The 24429-nt window shown below is 35.0% G+C and overlaps 3 protein-coding genes across 3 annotated transcripts; 1 reads left to right on the top strand and 2 right to left on the bottom strand.

Moving 5' to 3' along the window:
• Positions 1-1428: 1428 nt before the first annotated feature.
• Positions 1429-10256, top strand: LOC119986222 (probable bifunctional methylthioribulose-1-phosphate dehydratase/enolase-phosphatase E1). The gene is made up of 12 exons (XM_038830790.1): positions 1429-1754; positions 2432-2568; positions 3749-3844; positions 4875-4994; positions 5492-5581; positions 6624-6806; positions 7016-7171; positions 8049-8198; positions 8283-8384; positions 9569-9678; positions 9794-9912; positions 10020-10256. Exons 1-12 carry the CDS (start codon positions 1526-1528, stop codon positions 10109-10111), a joined length of 1584 nt encoding a protein of 527 aa, XP_038686718.1. The 5' UTR covers positions 1429-1525; the 3' UTR covers positions 10112-10256.
• Positions 10257-11224: 968 nt separating this feature from the next.
• On the bottom strand, positions 11225-12730 carry LOC119985971 (VQ motif-containing protein 4-like). Its single transcript, XM_038830480.1, has one exon. The coding sequence runs from the start codon at positions 12242-12244 to the stop codon at positions 11546-11548; it is 699 nt and encodes a 232-aa protein (XP_038686408.1). The 5' UTR covers positions 12245-12730; the 3' UTR covers positions 11225-11545.
• A 9048-nt stretch (positions 12731-21778) lies between these two features.
• Positions 21779-22396, bottom strand: LOC119985446 (agamous-like MADS-box protein AGL80). Its single transcript, XM_038829751.1, has one exon. The coding sequence runs from the start codon at positions 22394-22396 to the stop codon at positions 21779-21781; it is 618 nt and encodes a 205-aa protein (XP_038685679.1).
• Between the last annotated feature and the right edge of the window lie 2033 nt (positions 22397-24429).

Genomic DNA, 24429 nt, shown 5'->3' with positions numbered 1-24429 from the left:
CACTTTTATTATTCGTATATGATTATAAATTTATAATGATCAAGTATACTAAATACAAATTAATATTCCTATATATATGTACAATATATTATATATGATACATCTATATAAATATTTATTTATTTATTAAAGTATTAAGTTCGGGTAGGGTATGGCATTACCATATACCCTTCCCCACAACACTTTATTCGGGTGGCACCCAAACCTGAACTTGTATCCGAAATTTTGGGTCGGGTCCCCAGACCCACGGGTCGGATTGACATCCCTAACAGAGAATATCTGTCTTATGTTTTAATGTTTTGAAAGTTATTATTTTTGGGCCAATGAAGCCCTTGTACTTTAAATAATGGGTCATTTAAACCCCTTGTACTCTTAAGAAATGGTTCTAACTAGCCCCTGGAATGACAATTCAAAATGGACTAATATATAATCAAATTTGCAAACATCAACATCATCATCTATAAAAACATTCAAACATCATCCATAAACATCATTCATAAACAGCAGCCATACAAAACACATTCTGGTCCATCAAAATAGTTTTTATCTTTTGTTGAACTAGGGTTTTTAAGACTATGCCATGTCATTTGTAAAGTATTTTTTAAAATAAATTAATCAAAAATACACATAGGAAAAGAAAATGACACATTAGTAGAAATTAACGTCAGTTAGCTCAGGGGCTAATGTGACCCATTTTCAAAAGTAGAGGGGCTCAGTTGAGTCGAAAAAATGTAGAAGGGCTCAGTTGAATCGTTTTGTAAAGTAGATGTACTTTTTAGATACTTACCCCTATCATTTTTAAAAAAACAAAACTATGATTTAACATAGTTACGAAGAGAATTATAACTATAATTGTAGTTAAAAATTGTATCACCTTCTAACTTATGTATTTAAGGGGTTTCAAGTTGAGGGTTTGCAGGTTGAATTGCTGACCTAGCAACAACATTTTTTTTGGCATAAAGGAACAAAGACTATCAACCCCAATACGACAAATCGAAAAGGTGTCTAGAGGGATTATGACCATTATCTAACCAACACTGTAACTCCGGAAACAAATAATTGGGAATGTTGCCCGAAAATCTTGAGACAATGAGCCATTTGGCGAATACATCCGCCTAGATATTTTATTACTTGCTAATCTTCAAAATACTCCAACATCTAAGTCTATTTAAATCACTTCGTGTATCCTCAATCAAGTTCTCAATAGTCCAATGAGAGACCAAGTCAGACTTAGCAACGGCATTAACAACAATTAGAGCATCACCATCGAACTGAACATTCTGAAACAACATGATGTTTTTTGCGGGCTGGGGCATGCTGCTATTCCGCAGACCGCAATAAATATGTTCGTTTAATTATTTTTTTATTTTTATTTGTGGCATTAAATATGCTTGATAAAAGTAAAATAAAAGCTTAAAGAGAATAAAGAACATAGCACAGTAAAAACACTCTCCCTAATCTCTATCGGCATAAAAGATCCACTGAGCTTGAAAAGAGGCTTACGATTCAAGCTTAGACTAAGACCATGGCGGCTGCGGCAGTACCAGCAGTGTCGGTGAACGGGGGAATGAAGGTGTCGTCGCAGGCGTATTTGGAGAGCAAAGCTGTGAAGGACACAAGGAATCTGATATCGGAGCTGTGCCGCCAGTTCTATAACCTTGGATGGGTTGGTGGAACAGGTGGGAGCATCACCATCAAGGTCCACGATGACTCTATCCCGAGAAATCAACAGCTTATCGTCATGTCCCCTTCTGGTATATCTTTTTCTATCTTGTTCATTTGTTTCATTCCTCCTGATCTGCGGTTCTTGGTATCTTCTAATTCTCTATCAAGCTTAATTTTTGTGCTCTCTGTATGCATACCTATGGTCTTTGATTTTTGGACTGTGATGTTGGTCCTCAAGCTATAATGGGTATTTAATTATGATTTTGGAGGTTTTTCAAGTATTCAGATTAAGATTCTTTCGTTATGCACTCAGTTTTGTTTTTTTTTTTGCTTTTATTGTGAGCTCAAAATTTCCTTTTTCTGTCTGTGTTCTAAGCTGAATTAATGAATTGGCTTGCTTGTTATATTTTATTTACTCTTTTATTATTTTATTGGTTAGTGGGTATGTGTTTTCAAGCTCAAAAAAAATAATTTTTGGGGAGTATGGCTTGAGAAAGGCTGAATGCTTAGAAGGTGTCTTGCATCTTACTCCATTCGGGGAAATTCTGGAGTTGGTGTTTATTATTCAAGCTCAGTCGTGAATGTGTGATTGTTGTTTCACTTGTTTGATAGAAGGTTGTATGTTAGGCCACCTTCCAATGTTTGTTCTGGTGTTTTCGAATCATTGTTATTTGTTATTCTCGTTGTAGTAGTTTTTGTGTCATTTGATTCTAAGACCTTGTACTTCAACCTCAATGGTTCTGCTTGGTTTGATCTTGGGTTTTAGGTGTGCAAAAGGAGAGAATGGAACCAGAGGACATGTATCTATTATCTGAAAATGGGTCTATCTTGTCATCTCCATCTCCTAAGCCTTATCCCCACAAGCGTCCCAAGTGTTCTGATTGTGCACCTCTTTTCCTGAAGGTATAATTTTTCTCCGCTTGTTCAATAATATGTATTTGGGCTGCTGTGTTTTCTGTTTTATATCATAAAAAGTTTGAAGATGGATTTACTTTAAGTGCCATGCTACTCTGAATCTTATCACGATCAAACCCTTGCCTAATGATTTTATCTGGTGTGTTGCACTGTTGCTTGCTGATAATATGATGATGGTAAGACAAGACTAGGCTCGAGGGAATTACTCTCCTCATGATTTCTGGGAAGGAGAGTGCTTATGGTTTTTCCCACTTGGTGCATCTATATTCTACATATTCCTCTTTGATATTGTGGTTCTATGTTCATCATGATAGTCGAGTTTGCAATATTCTAGAATACCTTGATGCATATTAGTTTTTTCTAAGTTCGTTTTCTACTCGTGTTGTCAATGGTGCCCTGCAATAAATTCCTTTTTTGGCTCAATTTTTTTTTAGATTCATCTATAGCACTTTTTCTGTTGATAAGCATGATAATTCAAACTACTGGTTCTTACCACAATCAGCTTTGGTTGCCAAGGAGATGGATGAAAGGAAGAAATTTAGACAAGCTAATCTGACGGGTGCTTTGAACATGACACACTTATATTCTATCAGTTACATTATATTTATTAAGTTCTTGACTGAAATTTTGAAATAAGAAGTTTCATAGGACAAGCTTTTGCGATTTAAAAATCTTGGTCTTGCCAAGTTATGTATTTTAATATGATCAAGATTGTATTATATTAGTAAGAGGCATGTGTTTTTCTCTAAATCTTTGTTCTGAAATCAATATTTGTTATTTTTAAAAAAATTTATTGGATTCTAGTTTTTGGTTTGGGGACCATGCCTTTTTAAAATCAATGTTTGCTATCAAGGAGTTTGGATATCATTTTATTGCTGAGGCAAAAAATTTATCTCTAGCGATCCTGGGACTTTATGTGACATTGGATCTGAATGGTCGGCATATGCGTTTATCATGGATATAGCAAGATTTAGGGTTTTCCCCCTTGTTTTATATAAGCTGCTGTGCAGAACTGACTTAGTCTTTCTTCTTTTTCGAATTTAAAAGAGAGAAGTTTTCTTTCTTCAGCCTGACTGTTTTGTTCAGCTGTGATTGAATCTTTGTCCTCTCCCTTTTATATACTCTTGAGCATCTCTTACTGTTAATCCTTATGTCCTGTCTGATCAAGGCATATGACATGCGGAATGCTGGAGCTGTGATTCACAGTCATGGCATGGAATCTTGTCTTGTAACAATGCTCAATCCATCGTCTAAAGAATTCCGGGTAATTTTTTTTAGCGTCTATAAGTTATTAACTTCTGAGATTTTATACTTTTATGATTTTTCATTCTTTCTTCTGCTGCAAATCCATCTAATTATCTCTTTGTTGTTGCACTAAGCTGTCAATTTGAGAGACTTTCCCGTCCATATCTATAGAGTATGGATTTAATGGGCATGTGCTAATTGCATTCGCTTATGAGGCATAAGGAAAAAAAAATTGAAGATGCATAGGTCATAATTCTGGTAGAAGTCTGAGGTTCTCCGACGTTTCAGGAGGTTTGAGGCAAAGAAAGAACAAAAAACATAAATGGAAGAAGAAACTCCTGTCTCATATTATACATGTATATGCGCATACATGAGAACACTTGTGTGTAAATCCCCTGTTTATGTAATCAGTGCAATAAATATAATGATTTCCCTCATAGGATCCTTCGAATAAGAATATTTCGTTCGAACTCATGAAAGCTTGGAAGCTTATGTTTGCAATACGTTTGTGTCTGTGTTTCTTGTTGATTTGCTAAGCAATGTAGGTTAAAATCCTCGAAAACTATCATGCAATATAGAATACAAATCGAGCAGCAGTTTGTTTTTCAATGATGGAAGACGTTTCAAAATGATATGTACTCAAAGTTTTTGATGAAAAAGGAAAAAGAAATTGCTGATACGCAGTTTGGAACAAATGAAAAGCAAAAATAGACTCTTGATGTTGTATAAAAGTATTACTAGTATTAGCAATATTTTAGTGATTCCATGATTCTGCCCTTGTTTGTTTTTGAAATGACCTCCTGTTTTCTCCACTAGATGGCCCAATATGCTGCACTACTACATTGCAATACATATGCATCGTGACATTAAAAATACTGTCTAATAGTTCCATCGAATTTTTATCCTTTTATGATGGGTCCATATACTCCAAAAGGCGGGTCATTCCCTCATAAATGGTCGCACTCTGTAGTTTATTGAGTTGTTTCCTTCAGCTACTGTTGTTGGCTTCTTCATCCATTCGTCTTTTGTGGTTTTGTGTATGCTCACAGATTACTCATATGGAGATGATAAAGGGAATCCAAGGGCATGGCTACTATGATGAACTTGTGGTCCCAATTATAGAGAATACAGCCTATGAAAATGAGCTCACGGATTCTCTTGCTAAAGCGGTATGCTCTTTTGTATATTAGGTCAAGAAGTTGCATGGTCATCATTCTAGTAGTGTCTTGCCATGAGCAATTCATTGATTCTATGATAGAACCTATAACATGGATCTGAACATTGCATGCATCATATTTGTTGGGGGAAAGGAAATACTTGTATTCATCTGCCCTTTTGCGTGGTTAGTTCCATTGGTGGATGATTGTACCTGTAATGTGCTTGGGTATTATCAACTGTACATTATTGTGACCTGGGTACTTTCCCTAGTGAATGCATATATACATATGTATATATGCACACATGCATGTGTTTGTGTGTGTGTAAATAGCTTGCAGTGTATTTGTGCTTAAGTACATTTCTGTATTGATAAGTAGCATGTCCAACGCTTCTGACAATCATTGTATAAATTAATCACTGAGGTTTTGATATAATATATTCAGTTCTTTTTTCATTTTATGCTCTTAAGAAGAATAAGACTGAAAAAAATGCTTGCGATTGTCTTCAGATAGAAGCCTATCCCAAAACAACAGCTGTTCTTGTCCGCAACCATGGAATCTATGTTTGGGGAGACTCTTGGATCAGTGCTAAAACTCAGGTTTGTATTACCCATGGGAAAATATAGAGGATTGAACATTTGCATGGTGGATTTATTTTCCCCCCCTTTTGAGTCTTCTATTTCTTCTAGATTCTGGAACTAAGGTCTTTCATGCTAACTTTTCATATGGTAGATGTTCTTTGAAAATTTTTGGAAATCTTTATTGTCCACAACTGCACTGGCTTCTCAGATGTGGAGTTTTTGATATGCTTATCTGCGGGGATAAAGTTTGCCATATCTGTACAAAATATGTTGCAACTCTTCCACCCTTAAATATGGACTGCCTTGTCTCTTTTCTCCCTTCTATTTAAGTTTTTATGTTTCTCTTTGTTCATCATCCGTCTGAGTTTGTGGCTCCAACTTCTCAAATTGATCTGTTATGGTTTTTTTCCATGATTGATGGATGTCCACTGTCCATACCTGATAAATGTACTCATATGTCAAACAAATCACTCATTTATGGCCATTCGGTGCTCAGTTTCATGATTTCCTGTGTATTGGCTTCTAATATAAATATTGATGTACTCAATAACTTTGACAATTTTAAAATAGTACCATTTGATATATCATCAAATGATGTTTCAAGGGTTCAAAATGTATGCATGCGGCATGACTTGGTTTCTGACGCAACTCTTTATGTTTGGTGATCTAGTGTGGTGTCTCCCCTATATTCCCTCCTGCACTTTGTTTTGTCAAATAACAAAAATGTTAAATTTCTAGGTTGTATATTTTAGAGACAGAACTAAAATGTATTGTATGGGCATAGACCACATTACGCTGATTTAATGTTGTCAGTACGAGTTCTTTTCTTCTTCTTTGGGTGAGTTGGTTGGGGTTAGAAGAAAAAAGTCTTTGGGTAAGATTATATTTTCTCCTAAAACCAATACCACAACATTTTACTCTCTCTAACGTGAATTCTATACTCCATAATCCATAAAAAATAAAATAAAAATGAAGAAGACGACCAAGAAATCTATACTCTATAGTGCGTTTTAGGCTCAATCTTATTTTTTGTCATCAATTGGTGACATCTTTCTCTCAGGCTGAATGTTATCACTATTTATTTGATGCTGCTATTAAACTGCAACAACTTGGCCTGGACTGGTCTACTCCAAGCCACGATCCCATTCAGCATATCAACAGATTTGTAGGACGTAGTGGATTCACAAATGCATCAGCTAAGGCAGGACCCAAGGACTCAAATTATGAAGTTGAGCCATCGCCAGTATGTTTTCATATATACTCTCTTCCACTTGTATTTAAGGATTCTGGACTCTTTTTTAGATTTTTTTTTTCTTTAGCTTTGATACCTTAAAATTTTTGTGCATGGATGACTAAATTGTCTATAATGAGCTTGAAGATTCAGAAAGTTTCTACTTGTTATGCTATAACTGTCATGAATACATTTTCATCCTTCTGGTTATATGGTTGCAGCGTTTCATAGTTCTTGACATTGAAGGAACAACTACTCCCATATCCTTTGTTGCTGATGTTCTCTTTCCATATGCCCAACACAATGTTGGGAGGCATTTGTCTGCAACATATGACACTACAGAAACTCAGGATGATATTAAGTTGTTGCGTTCTCAAGTAAGAAGCTGCCTTCACATGATATTCTATATGAAAAATGGTTCCTATTGACTCCTTATTTTTTTCCCCTCCAGTTAATGACTTCAATTTAGGGGTTTTGTTTGAGTTTTACGCTGGTGGCATTTTCATAAGTCTATTTACGCGATATTTAATTGATAATGCTGCTTCTTTTTTACAATAATCAGTCTTTCCCCTTCCCTGTTGCCTTTCATCAACTCCCATATTCTGCTGTTCCTGTTCTTCTGCTTCAACACAAAGGTATGATTATTTGATCTCCATCTGTTGAAGGTCCTGTGTTTTTCTTCATTTTGTCACAAAGCCTCCATGGTAGAAATCAACCAATCTCCCTCCTCAGTGCCCAAAAACATAGATATTCTGCGACTTCGTGCATTTTCTGTAATCTATATGATATCACCCCCCTCCAAGATGATATCAAAACTTTTCCTCTCAATCCAACAAAATGTCTTATTATCACTCTCCGCCACCACATTTTCTGTAGCTTTTGAATTTTTGTATGTGTGCTCCAAGGAATTGTTGTAATGATTTCTTTGCATACAACCATCAAGTAGTGGTGCTTGATATTTTTTATATTGCCAATGTATTTTCATATATAGATTATGGAAGTGGTTGAGTTGTTTCTCCTGGAACAGATGTGCTATGTGGTCCTTTAAATGATGAAGTATATTTCAAATCAAGCCTGCTTTCAAATTGTATTTATGTATTTCTGCTTAAACCTAATGATATTAGCAAAGTTGCAGTAGTCGAACTATGGTGCGCTAAAATTTCATGTAATGAGTAATGACTAATAAGCAGGCAGGATGGGCTTCGATAATTCAGCTGAACTGGATTATGAATATGTACAACATTCTATTTGCAGGTTCAGGATGACCTAGAAAAAGGTGTTAATGGTGCTGTACCAATCCCTCCAGATCATGCAGGGAAAGAGGAGGTGATTGGAGCTCTGGTTGCTAATGTGGAAGCAATGATAAACGCTGACAGGAAGATTACTGCCTTAAAGCAACTGCAAGTGAGTACTCAGAAAAAGAATATGAAGAATATGTTTTTGCGTGGTTCTTATCTTCAGGTCTTTTGCTAATATGTATCTCTGCAGGGTCATATATGGCGAACTGGATACGAAAATAATGAATTGGAAGGTGTAGTTTTTGATGATGTACCAGAAGCTCTGGAGAAATGGCATGCATTAGGCAAGAAGGTTATATCTACCTCTGCTATTCATTCACATTTCTTATTTCCCTTTTGTCTCTATGTTTCTTTCTATTAGTATTTATCCATGTGCGCTTTATTCTTTCTTTCTTTTTGTTATTGAGAAGAAGAGGAAGCGGAGAGGAGAAAGTTTAGAGAGGAAAAACCTACTCTCTGAATAGAGTCTCTTATTTATATCTTGACACTAGGTCAATTAAACATAACCTAGTAAACCAACGTGTGCCCAAACCCGACAACCCACACACACTAACACTCCCCCTCAAGCTGGAGCATAGATGTTTGTCATGCCCAGCTTGTGACAAATAAAATCGTTCCAGCTACACATCAGCAAGTTGATCGGCAGTCTTCACATGCTTCAAGGAGATCTCTTTAGTCTTTACATTGAACTTTATCATGCACAAGTGAAAATCCACTTCAATATGCTTCGTCCTCTCGTGGAACACAGGATTAGAAGAAGAGGAAGTGAGAGGAAAAAGTTTAGAGTGGAAAAACCTACTCTCTCAATAGAGATGTCTCTTAAATTTAACATAACCTAATAAACCAACGTGGGCCCAAACCTGACAATCCACATACAAATGACGCACATTTTACACTTTTGATTGTGGACCGGTCCAGAATGCTTTGTTGCTTTCTCTCTTCTAGACGATTCACTTTAATATGAGTGCTGGATTAACTTTGACGGAACTATGTTATAGCCAGATGCTTATTTCTTCAACAAGATATATGCTGGCACATTGATTGAGAGAGTAAAATTTAGGGACAGGAAAATTGGCTGTTATGCCTGCTTAATTTATTCTAGAATCTACCTGAGGGGTAATAAGTATGGTTTTTGTTTCTGATATCTGATGGTCAAAAATTTTGGTTTATTGTTAGTCTATTTTCTGTGTACATCAGATCCTCTTGAGGTTCTTTTGTCCTCTCCCAGTCCTCTTATTCCTTTGTGCCTTGGAGTATTTGGAGTGGTTAATATGCTGCATTAGGTAGCAGTCATTTCTAGCCATTAATTCTTTCTAGTGGTTGTGCTTGTGGGTTGCATGCTCGAAAGAGTGTACTGGTTCTTAATGCAATATTCCTAGGGGTATAACTTTATGATTTCTTTCTGAGTATCTTTGCCCCTTTTTTTTATTGCATTTAAAATAATGTTAACATGTTAAGTCTGTTATTTTGTGACAGGTGTACATATATTCTAGCGGTAGCAGGTTGGCCCAAAGGCTAATATTTGGAAATACAAATTATGGGGATCTACGAAAATACTTGTCTGGATTTTTCGACACCACGGTTGGGTATGGTTTTTTTAACTTCCTTTGATGCTTCCCTTTGTTCGATGCTTTTTTCTAGCTTTGGCAGTGCCATTTTGGTGGAGAAATAACACCCATGTTTCATTTATGTTTTCTACAGAAATAAAAAAGAAGCACGCAGTTACATTGAGATTTCCGAGTCCCTTGGGGTTGATAAGCCATCTGAGATTTTATTTGTGACGGATGTCTTACAAGAAGCTGTAGCCGCAAAAGCAGCAGGTACTGAGCTGATCCTTTGCTTCTAATTTAATAATTTCCATTGAAGGTTCTGTATACTTTCCATTTACACATCCTTTAATTGAAATCTGTTTCTAATCGATGTTCAGGTTTGGAGGTGATTATTTCCATCCGTCCGGGAAACGTTCTTCTTCCTGAGAATCACGGGTTCAAGACAGTCAAATCTTTCTCTGAAATCTGAAAGCAGGATTGTACTTCTGTAAATTATGTTCAAGCCGACATAACCGTGGAGAATTATATGCCTGAATAAATGTTGCTTTCTTATATTTGGAAAATCTTTCTCCATGTACACAAAAATCCTTCTCTTATAAACCATTTTAGAAGTACTTTCTTCCAGGAACAGAATTCCTTCCCCCCCCCCCCCCCCCCCCCCCCCTCCTTATTGACCACTTGACAAAGCAAAACTTGATGGGGAAGAGAATAAGGTCTTCAAAGTTTTTCTGCCTTTTGTGTTATTTGGATCACACTAATTTTTTTCCCCCTTTTCAATCATAATCATGTAAACAGAGTACCAACCTTCTCTTTCTTCTCTCTTATTAACCTTTTTGTTGTTTCCTATAACCACCAGGTCTCCTTCATTAGCCTTGAAACAACATGGTAAAGAGCAGTTGCTATCCTCCTCTCTTCTTGGAACAAGCAACTGAGATGGGTCATGAAATTTAGGCTTATATTCCCACAAAATCTAAGAATTGCACCAGTTGGGGAGGAATACCCATCAATTGCAGTTAAGATATCCACCAATCAGATTATGAACAGAAAAAAAAGAAAGAAAAAGAAAGACGAGAAAAGGAAATAGTTTTAAAGTCTTCGATTGCTTTTTACATTTTAGAGTAATTTGAGGGGGTTAAGTGGGTATAATTGACTAGAGAAAGTTCAAGGAGATAGGGACACCCCACCAGCAAAACCAACTCTTTACGACACTTTAACAAGTCATCTTATGCATCCTAGTTTTTTTTTTCTCCTAGATATCCACGAGGTAGACATGAAGATATACGATTTTATGTGGATTATATGGGGTCTACGATTTTCAAATGGTTCATGTGCATTTATCTCAACATTTGTGGGATAATTGGGACAAAAAAATATTGAGATATTTGACATTTTCGCACTTTAATTGCAACATCACCAGGCAAAAGGGATTTCTTCAATAATGGCTTAAACAGAGTGCTTTGCAGACTCTGCTCCAAACAATCTTGTGCTATGTATAGTAAAACAGAAAGATATATGGCAGTAACTCCCACTGAATTCAATCCATTCAAAGATAGCACAAAGAGGGTTTTTTTTTTTCTAGATTTTTTTTTATGATCCCTTAAAATCACATATGGGATCTTTGCCAATATTGATATTAACATATTAATACTTGTAGTTTACCAAAAATAAATTTATGAAAAGAAGAAAAAAAGAACCAGAGAAATAAGAGGAACCAAGAAAGTGAAGAAAGAAATGGCAATACCATTATATAAAGGAAGGTCAGATCAACTTGTACAATTGAAACGAAGATCTCTCTGATTCTCTTGTCTCCTTCAAAACCATTTCCCCACAAACCCATCAATCCTCCTCTGTTTCTCTCTGTCTCTAAACCCATCTCAATCCTCTCTCTCTCTCTCTCTCTCTGTTATTCATCTGAAACTCGTGGAGAGGTCACCGGAAACAATGGCAGAAGCTGGGGTTCACAGTCTCTCGGCGTTGACATCGGAGATGGATGCAAGTAAAACCCTTTCTCTGCAATTGCCTTATCTTCTTCTGAAGAAGAGTAATTCCCTATTGAAGGCGAGGACTTACTGAAAGGGTCCTCTGTTAATGGCGTCACAGGGCTTAGTGTAAGCTTAGGAAAGTCAAGTATGCTTGGAGACAATATCTCTGGCTTCCTTGGGGAAAACCCAGAAGAAATATTCATTGAATTGTTGGAAGAAAAAAAGCTCAAAGTGTTGATCATGAAACTAGTGCTCTTGAAACTGTTGTTGTTGTTGTTTCTTCTTTCATAAAGCTTGAAACTTTGCTTCTTTGGTGGCATGAAATTCTTGGTTGTTTGTGGTGGTGGCTGTGAGGGATCTTGGGGTGGTTTTGAGGCTTGTTTGGCTGTTTCAGATGAGCCAGTGAGGAGCTGGACTACTTGCTTGAAATTTGTTGTGTCTGCTTGAACAAAAGTGGTTGGGTATGGATTGGTTTCATGAGATCTGGAGATTGGTATTGGAGTCAATGGTGGTGTGTGGATTTGCACTTGTTGACCAACCCCACTACTCCCATTGATCTTTGGAGAGGTTGTTGGAGATGGGTTTCTGTTCATTTCTTGAATTCTTGTGTTCTTCTCCATTGAATTTGATGGGTCTTCTCCAAAACAAATACTTTGATTTTTCTTGGGGGTTGATTGGCTAGTGAGAAAACAATAAATCAGGATTTTGGGATTATAAGGAAAGAAAGGTTATTGGTTGGATTTGGAATTTTGGGGGAGCAGCATCTGTGGCATAATATATATTGACCTGAGAATCCTGACTGGAAGGACTGTTTGTGGTGATGGAGATTGAAATTGATGGCAACATCTGATAATTTTAGATTTGTGTGGAAATGTCCCTCTATTGGGTATTTGGGTTGGCTACTCCCAACTCTCAAGTGAGGTCTCATCAGTGGAGTCACCAATATTAGATATTTAATTGATTCATATGCAAAGTTTAAGTTCACAATGCATCAAATTCCACACTTGGTAGGTAGGTACGCACTATACATATCTAACCAAAAAATGTTGTTTAACTTCATGCATAATGTATACACTTTTGTCTAGGAAACAAGGGGTTAATTAAGTGACAAGTCGGACCTTAATAAGCATCTCTCTTTTTAACCGAGAACGATATCATACAAGGTTGTGTTTTGGACATTTAATATGGATCAAAACTTAGAACATCAAGCCCATTGCATAGAAATTTCTTACATGATGACATGGTAAGTTGGGTAAAAATCGAACACATAACTACAAAGGTATTGCTCCCAAATGCGTACGGTTTGTCCCCATAGAGCTTCATCAACTAAGCTATCACGTACCCAAGTGTGTTCCTTGATAAGCATCTCTCATGGAGTAAAATTGAATTAAAACCCTATTTACACAAATATTTTCTTGAGTCACCTCGAGCCTTTCCGTCCTTTTAAATTTGTCTCCTACCAAATAGAATGTAATTAACTTTTAATCTCTCTCTCTCTCTCTCTCTCTATATATATATATATATGCATGATTCAATGCATTTCTGCAATTTCTACTAGTAAAGATCATATGATATGAGGTTAGAAGATGCTTTCAAATCTCTTTTTTTGTTGTGACATTGTAGCGTTGCCTTCATTTCATGACCACACAAAAATAGTTTGTAGCAGATGAGTAGATCACTCACTTACTCTGAAAATGAACAAAAAAGGTGAATTGAGCCACCAAAGATATATTATTGAAACATTGTAACGACCAAAGACAGATCCAATGTGGAAAGACTTGGGACAGTGACCTACTTTTTTTTAGTAAGAAATATAGGTTTAGTTACGAGGACCCGGGGCAAAATATTTCAGACCCCAAATCCATCCAGTCCAACTACCTATTGCCCACATCGAACTATATTTTCTGATCTCTAGTTTTTTTTTAAGAAAAATTATGAAATTTGAACTTGGTGACCATTTTGGTTATGTTTTGATTAATTACTTTACATATTATTTTAATTAAAACTAGTAATTTTTCAACTTTCGAATATGAATATGTTCTGTTGCAAGAACTAGTGCAGAACAATCAACAGAAACGTTCATATTCGCAATATTAGGGTTAGGGTTCTTCTTTATCATATTTGAGAAATTAATACTTAATTGAGGGAAAGAGAATCAATTCTGGTTTATAAATAGAAATGATTAATATATTGTGTGGAGGACCAAAGATCCATTAAAAGTTAGAACACCCGTGCTAGGTACTATAAAAGAGGAAAAAAAAAACCAAAGGGGATCACATTCTTCACAACCTTAAATCATTATGTCTGCAATGTAGAGTTACTCACAAACTTTTTTTTTTTTTTAAAACCGATAACGATATCGTATAAATTTACCCTTTGTACAACTAAGACCTAAACTCGAGCCTTGCGTGCACAAATTTTTTTCACCTGACAACAAGATACGTAAATTCGGCCAAAGTCCAACGCGTGGTCACAAGGATATTACTCCCAATGGAAATTGAATCGAGGAGTGATTTACACCTAACAAACTCCATTTGTAACTCAAAAGCAATGGTAAGCAAGAAACCTCCAAAAAGAAATCCTTAACAATCATTACTAATTTGTTATACATAATATAATTAACAAGATAAAAAAAAATTTCAAAGAACATGAGAATAATATATATATATATATATATATATATGTTAAAAGGATATTAATGACAATGGAAATTAAGAACATTAGTTGTAGTGAGTTTCTTGGTGGGTGATTGGTTGAATCTAAGCATCCATAATAGAGAAGACCTTGACTTAATTAGTTTTCTGTCTTTCTGCAATAAATACTATTGCTTTTTTTTTTAATTAAAAAAGCAAAATAAAAATAAAATTGAAGGCAGAAAGAAATCTTCAGGAAAATATATGTAGAATGAATACTATAACTTAAAGTACGTAACAAGTCCTTGTCACTCACGCACCATCTCTAAACAATTTTTTTTTTTTTTGGTACAATATTCCCACAATCGGCGGAGTCGGAGATAAAAAAAAAGAAGAAGTAGGTATTACCTTATTTAACTCTCGCATAATATGTAAATATATTGTTTTCAGTAATTAAATATGCGACTTTCTAAGTTGCACCTTTACAATTCTACTACTAGAGTACCTACTCGCCTTTCCAGTACCAATTTGTGATTTTTTTCCAAACCGTATGACTTTGACACAACTTGTAAATTTGCAAATATTAATTTAGATCGTTTCACCCTTCAAAATTTGCTTAATAAGTTGCAGGGTACTAATGTAGAGAGTAAATCACCCAATAAAAAGAATAAATTTCCAATATATCCCCAAATGATTACACACATCGATCCAACTAGTAATAAGTTGACAGAATATCTGAAATGACTCCAATGAAACTAGCAAGTGAGTTGAGATTTGAACCAAGATCATTTCCCTTTGCATAGATGGATTAGTACTACCAACCCATGGCCTTGCTTTTAGCTAGCTTAATTGTATATATAGATTTGTTGATGTGATTAAAGAGGTGTGAATATTAATTGGCCCCATTCAATTGTGATTAAGATATCATTATTTAATAAGTTAAGTGATTGTCAAGTGATTAGGGTGTCATTAGTTGGCAACTTGTTTGTCTCATAAATGATTGATTGTGTAAATATAATATTTTTTTTATGTTATTCATTTTTCTGATGTTGATCTTAGGAAACAATCAAAGGAGGAAAAAAAACAAAGGAAAACAACCTAATTAACTTGGTTAGATGTCGTATTATTATGTAGTAATGGGACATAACTAGGAGTAGTGAACAACACTTTAATTAGTTACTGCAAAATTCCATCAATCAAAACAGAATTTAATTAACACTGCTATCTTTCAATTATATTGAGAATAAAAATATATGACATTCAAAATATGGATGTAAATGTATAGGGTTAAAATATGTGGTGTAAATTTAATAGTTTTTGTGGTGTAAATAAAATTTCTCGTCGTAATATAATATATTATGGCGTGATGGGACATAACTAGGAGTGAACAACACTTTAGTTAATTATTACAAGTTCCATCAATTAAAACTAAATTTAAATATATCTTTCAATTATATTGAGAATAAAAATATATGTTTTCTCCATAAGAAAAAGTTAAGAGAAACAAATAATAGTTAAAAATGTCCTTTTTAAAAATAATCTATGCCATTCAAACTACAAATGCATGATTTGGAGTTGAAAATTGTAGGTGGATTATAGAGTGGAGGTCCCATTAGTGTATCTTCAAGGAATTGTAGACATTTGATCTTGTTGGACTAGGTCCCTTGTAATAGGGGACAATGGAGATGGAGGTTTATAGGGTGCATGAATAATCGTATATATATATATAGATGGAGGTCTATAGCTGTCTTAAGTTTTCTAAAACATAGTTTATGTTGTTTTATTATAGTCAAAATAATAATAATAATAATTCTATGATCATCGACTCCATACATCCCACTCAAGACAGTCCCCGCCTGCACTTTTGGAAAATTTTGGTTCAAATTCAACTTTTGTTTTCCTTTCACTTTGTAAGGTAACTACTTTTCTTACCTCTAGTAATAACCTTGTGTTATAGCGTGATAATATAATTAATTCCAAAATAATATAAGCTAACCGTTAAACTATAAACTCTAAATCTCATGTCATATGCACCGAGTCATTAGTTGGAGTGGTAAGAATGACGTGTATCATTACCCTGGCCGGTGATTAGGGTTTGAATCCCCACTCCCCATTTCAAAGAAAATCTCATGTCATATCCCAAACCTTTGTTTTGCTTACCTGGGATACTTAATTCATATGAAAGTAAATCACATCTATAGTAAGTCTCATTGCATCTTCAACTTTGATTGAGAGTTTAAAAAATGCGACTTTAGAAACCACGATATTAGTTTGTATGATCCTAAACCTTAAACACTAAAACCGTGAACCTAAATACAATTCTTACAATAATTTCACCTTCCAAAAAAAGCATTTTGCAAGAGTACATAAAAGTGAAGCTGAATATAATAGCATATTAGCCAAAGAGAAATGAAATTAAATCTAATCCACCCCAAAGTTATTCAATCTATAAAAGTTGTCTTAACTTTTGTTCTGGTCCATTTCTGTTTGCCCCACAATTAATGCAAGCGATAATCATAGCATCAAATCATCAATTCAGCAACCTAATGGACATATATTCTGTACAATCAAATCAAGTAAAAAAGAATTAGAAATCAAATCACACATTTATAGGAGTTCATTGCTGTTAACATTACCGACTAAAGCCATTAATCGTGATTACGAGAATATAAGAAGGGCCCCAGAAAGCAATATTTTCTCTGTTCACTAGCTGTGAAACCTTTACGAACGAGAAATGACTCGGTTGACAATTGGTTAGGTTAGACATATATGTGCGTATTCGATTTCAATGAGAGACATATTTCATATGCTGGTTTACAACTCCAGGCCTGTCGCGTATTGGGGTGCGGCCCGGAGTTGGAATTTGGCCCAAAGATCACAAAGTAGCCGTTGGCAATATCATTCCAATATAGGGTCACCATAAAAATGCTCGTGCAACATTTTTGAACGCATTCAAGCATGACTGGAGTTATCTTCTGACGCTTCTGAAGGGATTGCCGTTCGTTGTGTAGTGTATCAATGGCACCAGGAGCAACAAACATATCCATAAATTTCTCATCATTAACAGCAAACAAATCTAATCCAAGTGCCAGTACATGTCGATTCAGACTGTCGAATGGAAAAATTTTCATCAAGTATGCTCTTCGGTTCGCTCTTCTTTGCCTGCAAAAAATGTATCAAATCATTAAAAACATGTAATGACAATCATTATGACCTTGTCTTCCCTGGTATATTGAATACAATATGACTCCCACCTTAAGGACAAAGCCCGAGGTACAATAATCGTGGAGTTAGGACAATTTGAATATATGCTCTCATCACTATTGGCTTAGAAGAAACTACTGTTTTTTGTTTTCTTCAAGAGCGCCTCAGTTCCGGACTTTATGATATTTGTTATTGCTGACATCAAAACAATACGACTTCCATATTCTTCTGATTCCTCGTCCTGTTTTCAGTAAACATTTCAGTATAAGACTAAGCCAAAATCCTCTTGTTTGTTCGAAAATTCGTAACTTGATTAATATAAGACTAAGCCATGAGAGAAATATCATCAGCATTTAATCAAGAATTTACTTTCGAATCTAATAAACTCAGCACCCAGGCTATTACTTTCAATGAAATGGCAAATCATAACATCGTGAAAATTTAACCTCTCGTTCATTCATTTTTCTCTTCCTTCAGTTTCTTGGCAACCAATCAGAATCCCTCCTCATTGTTAGTTCAAAATTTTACAAATCTTCTCTCTTTTTTTGGAAAGTCACTTTCTTAAAAACCAAAAAGTGATGATTAACTAGAAAAAAGAATTAGTTGATGAACCCTAAAAGACCACATTTCCAAAGTTCTATTCTTCCTACATTGATAAAATAAACCTAAATAATTCAAAAAAAACAACAAATGAACACCTGGAAACGACAGCGGGAATCAAATATAGTGGGATCGTGGGCCATTTGTAGAATCAATAGCCATCGTGTGCCAATCTCGACCTCGCGTACATTGAATCTGAAACCCATGAGAGCTTCAAGGAGGGAACTCTTGTCATCGGATTGTCCACCCAAGCATCAATTTCAGGAATGGGAAGTTTCTCCCCGAAGGCCACATCCGCCATCCGTTGCTTGCAAGCGGATGTAGGCCTCAAATCGAGAGCCTGAGGTCGGGTCATGTGAGTTCGAACTCTAGTGTTTTCTAGAGGTGGAGGCGGATCTATCTATTAGAGTCTTCGTTGGTGTTGTTAGGTAGGTGCTTTTGGCTGCCATTGTTGGAGAGTACAAACTCAAAAACAACATAGTGACAAAGAAGAGAGCAAGAAGAAGAGAGAAAGAGATGAATGGAGTTAGGCTGTTGGATTTGAATTTTTAGGTGTAATTAATATATTCATTATAAATTATTCATATAATTAATATATTAATTCACTATATTTACCTCTGTTTGAAGAGCCCATTGAAAATTTCTGTATAATTAATTCTTTTTGAGAAGTTTTTCAAAATACGACAATTTCCCTTTCGTGCTGATATGATTTCAACGTATTTCAATAAAAATATTCCTACTATGGATATAATATACATGCAAATCAAACTTGAGAGGATTTTTTTAAAAAGGTATAAAGCGCAAGAACTCATTCGGTGAAAATAAACGGTACACATAGCGCCACGTTCCTTAGTTAGCCTAGAAAGTACAAACCCAAGAATAACATATTTTAGAAAAATTATAAAGCCCAACAACTCATTCGGTGAGAACAAATGGTACACATAGCACCACGTTCATTAGTTAGCAGTCTAGAAAATTACAAACTTAAGAATAACATCTTTAGAAAAAGGTATAAAGCCCAACAACTCATTCAGTGAGAACAAACGGTACACATAGCGCCACGTTCGTTAGTTAGCAACCAAAACAATTATTAGGTCAAGAGTAACATCTCTAGAAATATAATTCGCAAGAACTCGTCAAGATTTACATTACCCTTTTCTACGGGAAATCTATTCTTCCATACTTTCTCATCCCTCTCTCATCCCTTTCAAAATCCACCATAACGTAAAGTGTTGGCATGAGGTCATTTCATTAGGTGAAGGTTCTCTTTCGTGTCATCAAAGTGGCAAGCAGAAGACCGTAGGAAAAGGACTCCTAGAGTGGGAATAATCAATCAATAGAATCAATGGATGAGAGTATCTCTCTGTGTAGCCAATATGATCAAAAGGTGGCAACTTTGTTTGCAGAATGGTATGTATGTGATACAATCCATGAATCAGAATCGGTTAACCGATTTTGGATTTCTCCCTGAACGGATAGCCAAAGAGGTAAGTATCCCTCATTAATTTGAATGGATTTCATAAGAGCATGATATTATCATTTTAAAAATCCAACAAAGTTAATATATGCAATCCCTCCATTAATTATTTTTTTTAGAAGATTAGTTGATCCATCTACAATAATTTTCACTCTAATTCTTCTTATCTTCCATTGATATAGATGAAGAAATCGTTTAATTAGGGTATACTATTCATTAAGAGTATATATAAGGCATTGTTTTTTGAGTTGGAGAATTAGGATTTTCAATTTAATCAGGGATGGCCTATGGACTTTCTGATCTTGCCTTGTTTGGGCCAGGTTTGGAATTTGGGACATAAAGCTTGGCCCATCATGATATTTGATGGAGGGAACACAATACATTAAAAAGGTCAAAATGACTCAACACATACATTAAAAAGGTCAAAATGGATTGAAGCACATGAGAGTTGTCGATTCATTGATCTAAGAGCAAGTTCAACCGGTCCCTTAAAATGAGGAAATTTCATTTTGGGGACCACTTTTGATAAATTAATGCTCGAACTCTAATGGGTCTCCTAAAATGGTGATGAGGTAGTTGTATACCCCAAAGTTGGGTTATGCACCTCCAATCCCTAAATCAAAAAGTAAAATTTATTCTCTTTACTTTTTTTTTTATGTTATAATATATTAAAAATTTTGGTGTTAAAATTGTTGATATGATTGGAGTGGTGTTAGAATAGAGATCCGCTGAAATAGTTTTTGATTAAATAGGGAAAAAAAACATACGGTTGGACTTGATGTAACTTTTGACACTAATGATGATTATGGCTGAAAGGACACTTGTCATTAAATAATTGGTCTAAATCCAAAATGTTTGATTATTCTCTACTGTGCATCTGCAGAGAATTTCCCTAGTAAGCACACTAGCGAAAAAGTATAGAAAATTACTCTTATCGACCAAGCAAGTAGATGTTTAGCTCGTTTGGCGAAGTTTATAATTTTCATCCTTACACCCAATTAAACTATTAAAATAATTTAGTGTATAAATTAGTCATATAAGCTTAAAATAAATCCCTCATAGGAGGTTATATGTTTTGAATAATGCTTGAGAACCCCAAAATATTACCTTCATTTTATCACCAATCAATGTGAAGTGTTAGATGTTACGTGGGTCATTCACTTGTGTTTATGATCAGTTGCTATTTCATATGACGCATGCATTTGAGGGTAAGGGGGGTCTATAACACTACTCACATGTTTTTCATCCATGTATTGTGATTAATATAAACTCTGTCAATTTTAAAATCTAAGCTCTACTAGACATTTTTTACAGCTTAAAAACTGACCTTTTTTTTTCAAATATATGCTCTGCCAAACATTTTTAAAAGCTTATAAATTGATTTATTTTTTTCAAATATACACTCTACCTGCCAAACATTTATAAGAGCTTATAGACTGACATGTTTTTACAAATATATGCTCTACCAAATATTTTTTACTTCTTATAGATTGATTTATTTTTTCCAAATATTATTGACAGGTTATAACAGACTTTTTAAAATATACATATATATATATATATATTACCAAACATTTTTTTACAGGTTATAAATAGACTATTTTTTTTTTCTAAATATATGTTCTACCAAACATTTTTGACAACTTATAAACTGACTTATTTTTTCTAAATATATGCTCTACTAAACATTTTTGATAGCATTTTTTCCAAATATATGTTCTATCAAACATTTTTGACAATTTATAAACTGACTTATTTTTCCAAATATATGCAATACCAAATAGCCAACATATAAACTAACTTATTTTTTAAATATATAATCTACCAAACATTTTTGAAGGTTTATAAAATGACTTATTTTTTCCAAATATATACTCTACCAATAATTTTTGGCGGCTTATAAACTAACTTAATTTTTTCACATATATACTCTACCAAACAACGCTATACTAGGAAATTAAATTGTCATTCACTAAATTATAATTCTTTATGTTTCCCCACAAAAACTAATTATTTGGGCAACACACTATTCTATTTTGGATTATGCTCCCCTTTACCAATTTGCATAGAAAGAGTCCAAATCAAGCTGATTATTGTACTATTATACATTGAAAAATGTTAAACATTATGTAAGAACAAATCCCAAAAACAAATAGACATTAAGCAAAGAATTTAAAAAAACTATCATTCATTATAATTCCTTTATTTTACTATGAAAATAAAATAATTCAAGGAGACAATTAATTTTGGAAATGTCTGAAAATATCAGACAAATAGCCTGTATCATATCTACTAACAGATTCATCTCCTCCTTCATTAGTGTTTGTTGGACGACTTGAATTCTGAATATTAGGTTGGGTGCCATCGATATTCAAGCCTGAGCTACTAGCACCAATCTTGCTCCGGATCTCCTTAATCTTATCTTTGGTGAAGATGGCTAAATCGCGTGCATTTTGTTGCGTCAAATTAAACACGCCAACTTCCCTATCTTGGTATGTTTGATTGATTAGAGTTTCTAACTCCAACTCCATCAATTTTTTCTCAATAGTCAAGACTTTTTTTGCCAATTTATCGACCTCCTCAGTCAAGTAAGTCTCCTGATTTAAAGTCTTTTTTGACTGATCGATTTCTGGGAGGTCGAGGAACCCAGATAGAACTTGCTGCACAACTTGCCGTTGTGCAGGCCATAGTGCTGCTTCTTGCTCATCGGGACTATTGATGATAATTGCGGCAGGGACATCACATAAGATGGATAGCTCACTGACTTTTTTAAGCAAGCTTGGCCTCCTCTTTTTCAGAGTCGCCTTTCTAGCAGCCCTATTTTCTATCCATGCAAGCCTAATTCTTCTTCTTGCCATAGTGATTTTTTTTTCTTTCTTATGCTTTAAAACACCAAAGTTTGGGGGATTTTATAGTTCATTTCGTGGGTAGAGTCAATCAATATCTTCCCAATTTTTTGTAGAATAACATGGAAAATTTGAGGATTTAAAATATAATGATAAATATCTTTCTATATGATAGGGATATAATGTGATATTTTACAATCTAGCAATATATGGTAGGTGAATTCCTATTCCTTTATCCAAGAAGGAAAAATTTTAAATACTATTTGAATAATGGTTATTTGAAGCAATATTTCTCATGAAGGATTTTTGTCTAATATTTTCAAAAATTGCCCAACAAATTTGTCTCCTACAAAGAATTCAATTTACAAGCTTGTAAAAAATGGAAACTCCCCATCATTTTGATCTCTTAATTTCGGACCACATATATAAGAAAATTTGTATTTCACAAGCGAGAATTACTCTATGCACAAACAATGGAACAATCTTGATTCTCTCTCTTTTGACTCCATATTCTTTTTTCATTTTAGCGTGGATACAACGACTTCTTCAAGAGAACAACATTTGAAATCTTTACGCATGACACATCATCTAGCCAACTCTACATTTGGCACACCTCACTTATCGATGTGGCAATTTCAAAATTTGCATCAATTTGCTTCTAGTGGGTTGTAATCCTTTAGGAATTTCTTAGCTAGCACAAGGTCTTCCGAGACCATTTTTAGCAACTCTATGGTTCACTCTCTTGTTTTTGTCTCTACAACTTGTTTCCCTCACTTATGCACACATCCTATTTATACTAGAGTATAGTCGGTGCTTTGCCGACTGAAGTTTCTAGACAACACAATCATTAGCTTGCTGATTCTAGACTTTCTAGACAATGCAAGTCGGTGACTTGTTGTACCAAAGAATTATCAACCGTTCTAGAAAATACAAACAAGAAAATTCCTAGAATTTTCTGAAGAATGGAGAGTCAGTGATGACACCATCTTCAATATTCCCCCTCAGTATCGACTTGCATCTTCTGTATTAGCTGCAATCCTTGCATACAGCTCATCCAAGACCCTACCTATAAATCTTGACCAGTTCCACATGCCTGACTCATCCACAAAATCAGCAACAACTCTTTGAGATTCACTCTCGATAATCGGAATAGTGACATTGTTAGCTAGAACCACACCACCACCAATCCACATGTTCTCCCGAAATTTCACGATCCCACCATCCCCAATGGTCCATTGAATTCCCTCTAACATCCTAGGCCAAACACGTTGAAGGCCCCTCCAAAAGTTGGACCCCGTGTTACCAGGTAAGACCAAAGGAAAGCTTTCAGTTCCAACACCATATTTGTGTCGAATAATCTGAACCCAGAAAGAGTCCATGTTAGTCAGCAAAGCCCATCCCTGCTTCAGCAACAAAGCATCATTCTGGTATACTAAACGCTTGAAACCAAGCCCACCCTCCTTCCGATCACTACAAACTCTCTCCCAATTTACCAAATGAGATCTTTTAGTGTCACCATGAGAACCCCAAATAAAGTTACGGCAGTACTGTTCCAAACCTTTACAAATAGCTACTGGAAGTTTGGTTGTTTGCATTGTATAAATCGGCATAGAGCAAGAGTAATCCTTCCCGCTAAATTCATGTTTGAGGCTTTCCAATTGCTAATTGACGACCTTTAACTTTATCTAACATAGATTGGAAAGAATGAACCCCAACTTTTTCATGAAAAAGAGGAACTCCAAGATATCTTCCTAAGTTATCAGTCAGCTTAAAACCAAAAGCATGACTTAGTTCTCAGGCCCGACAACCTGACATATTATGAGAACAAAACATAATTGTTTTCTCCTGACTGACTTTCTGCCCAGAAGCCTCACAAAAATTTTTTAGACAAGATTTGACAACATCCACTTGATCCAAACTGGCCTCCATAAATAAGAAGAGATCATCAGCAAAAAATAAGTGGGATATAGGAGGCCCATTACGAGAGAGTTGAATAGGTTTCCATGATCCCGAATTTACCAACTCTAATCCAAGTGCCAGTACAT

This window comes from Tripterygium wilfordii, chromosome 19 (genome assembly GCF_013401445.1).
Source record: "Tripterygium wilfordii isolate XIE 37 chromosome 19, ASM1340144v1, whole genome shotgun sequence".
Taxonomy (NCBI): domain Eukaryota; kingdom Viridiplantae; phylum Streptophyta; class Magnoliopsida; order Celastrales; family Celastraceae; genus Tripterygium; species Tripterygium wilfordii.
This window is presented reverse-complemented; position numbering and strand designations above follow the sequence as displayed.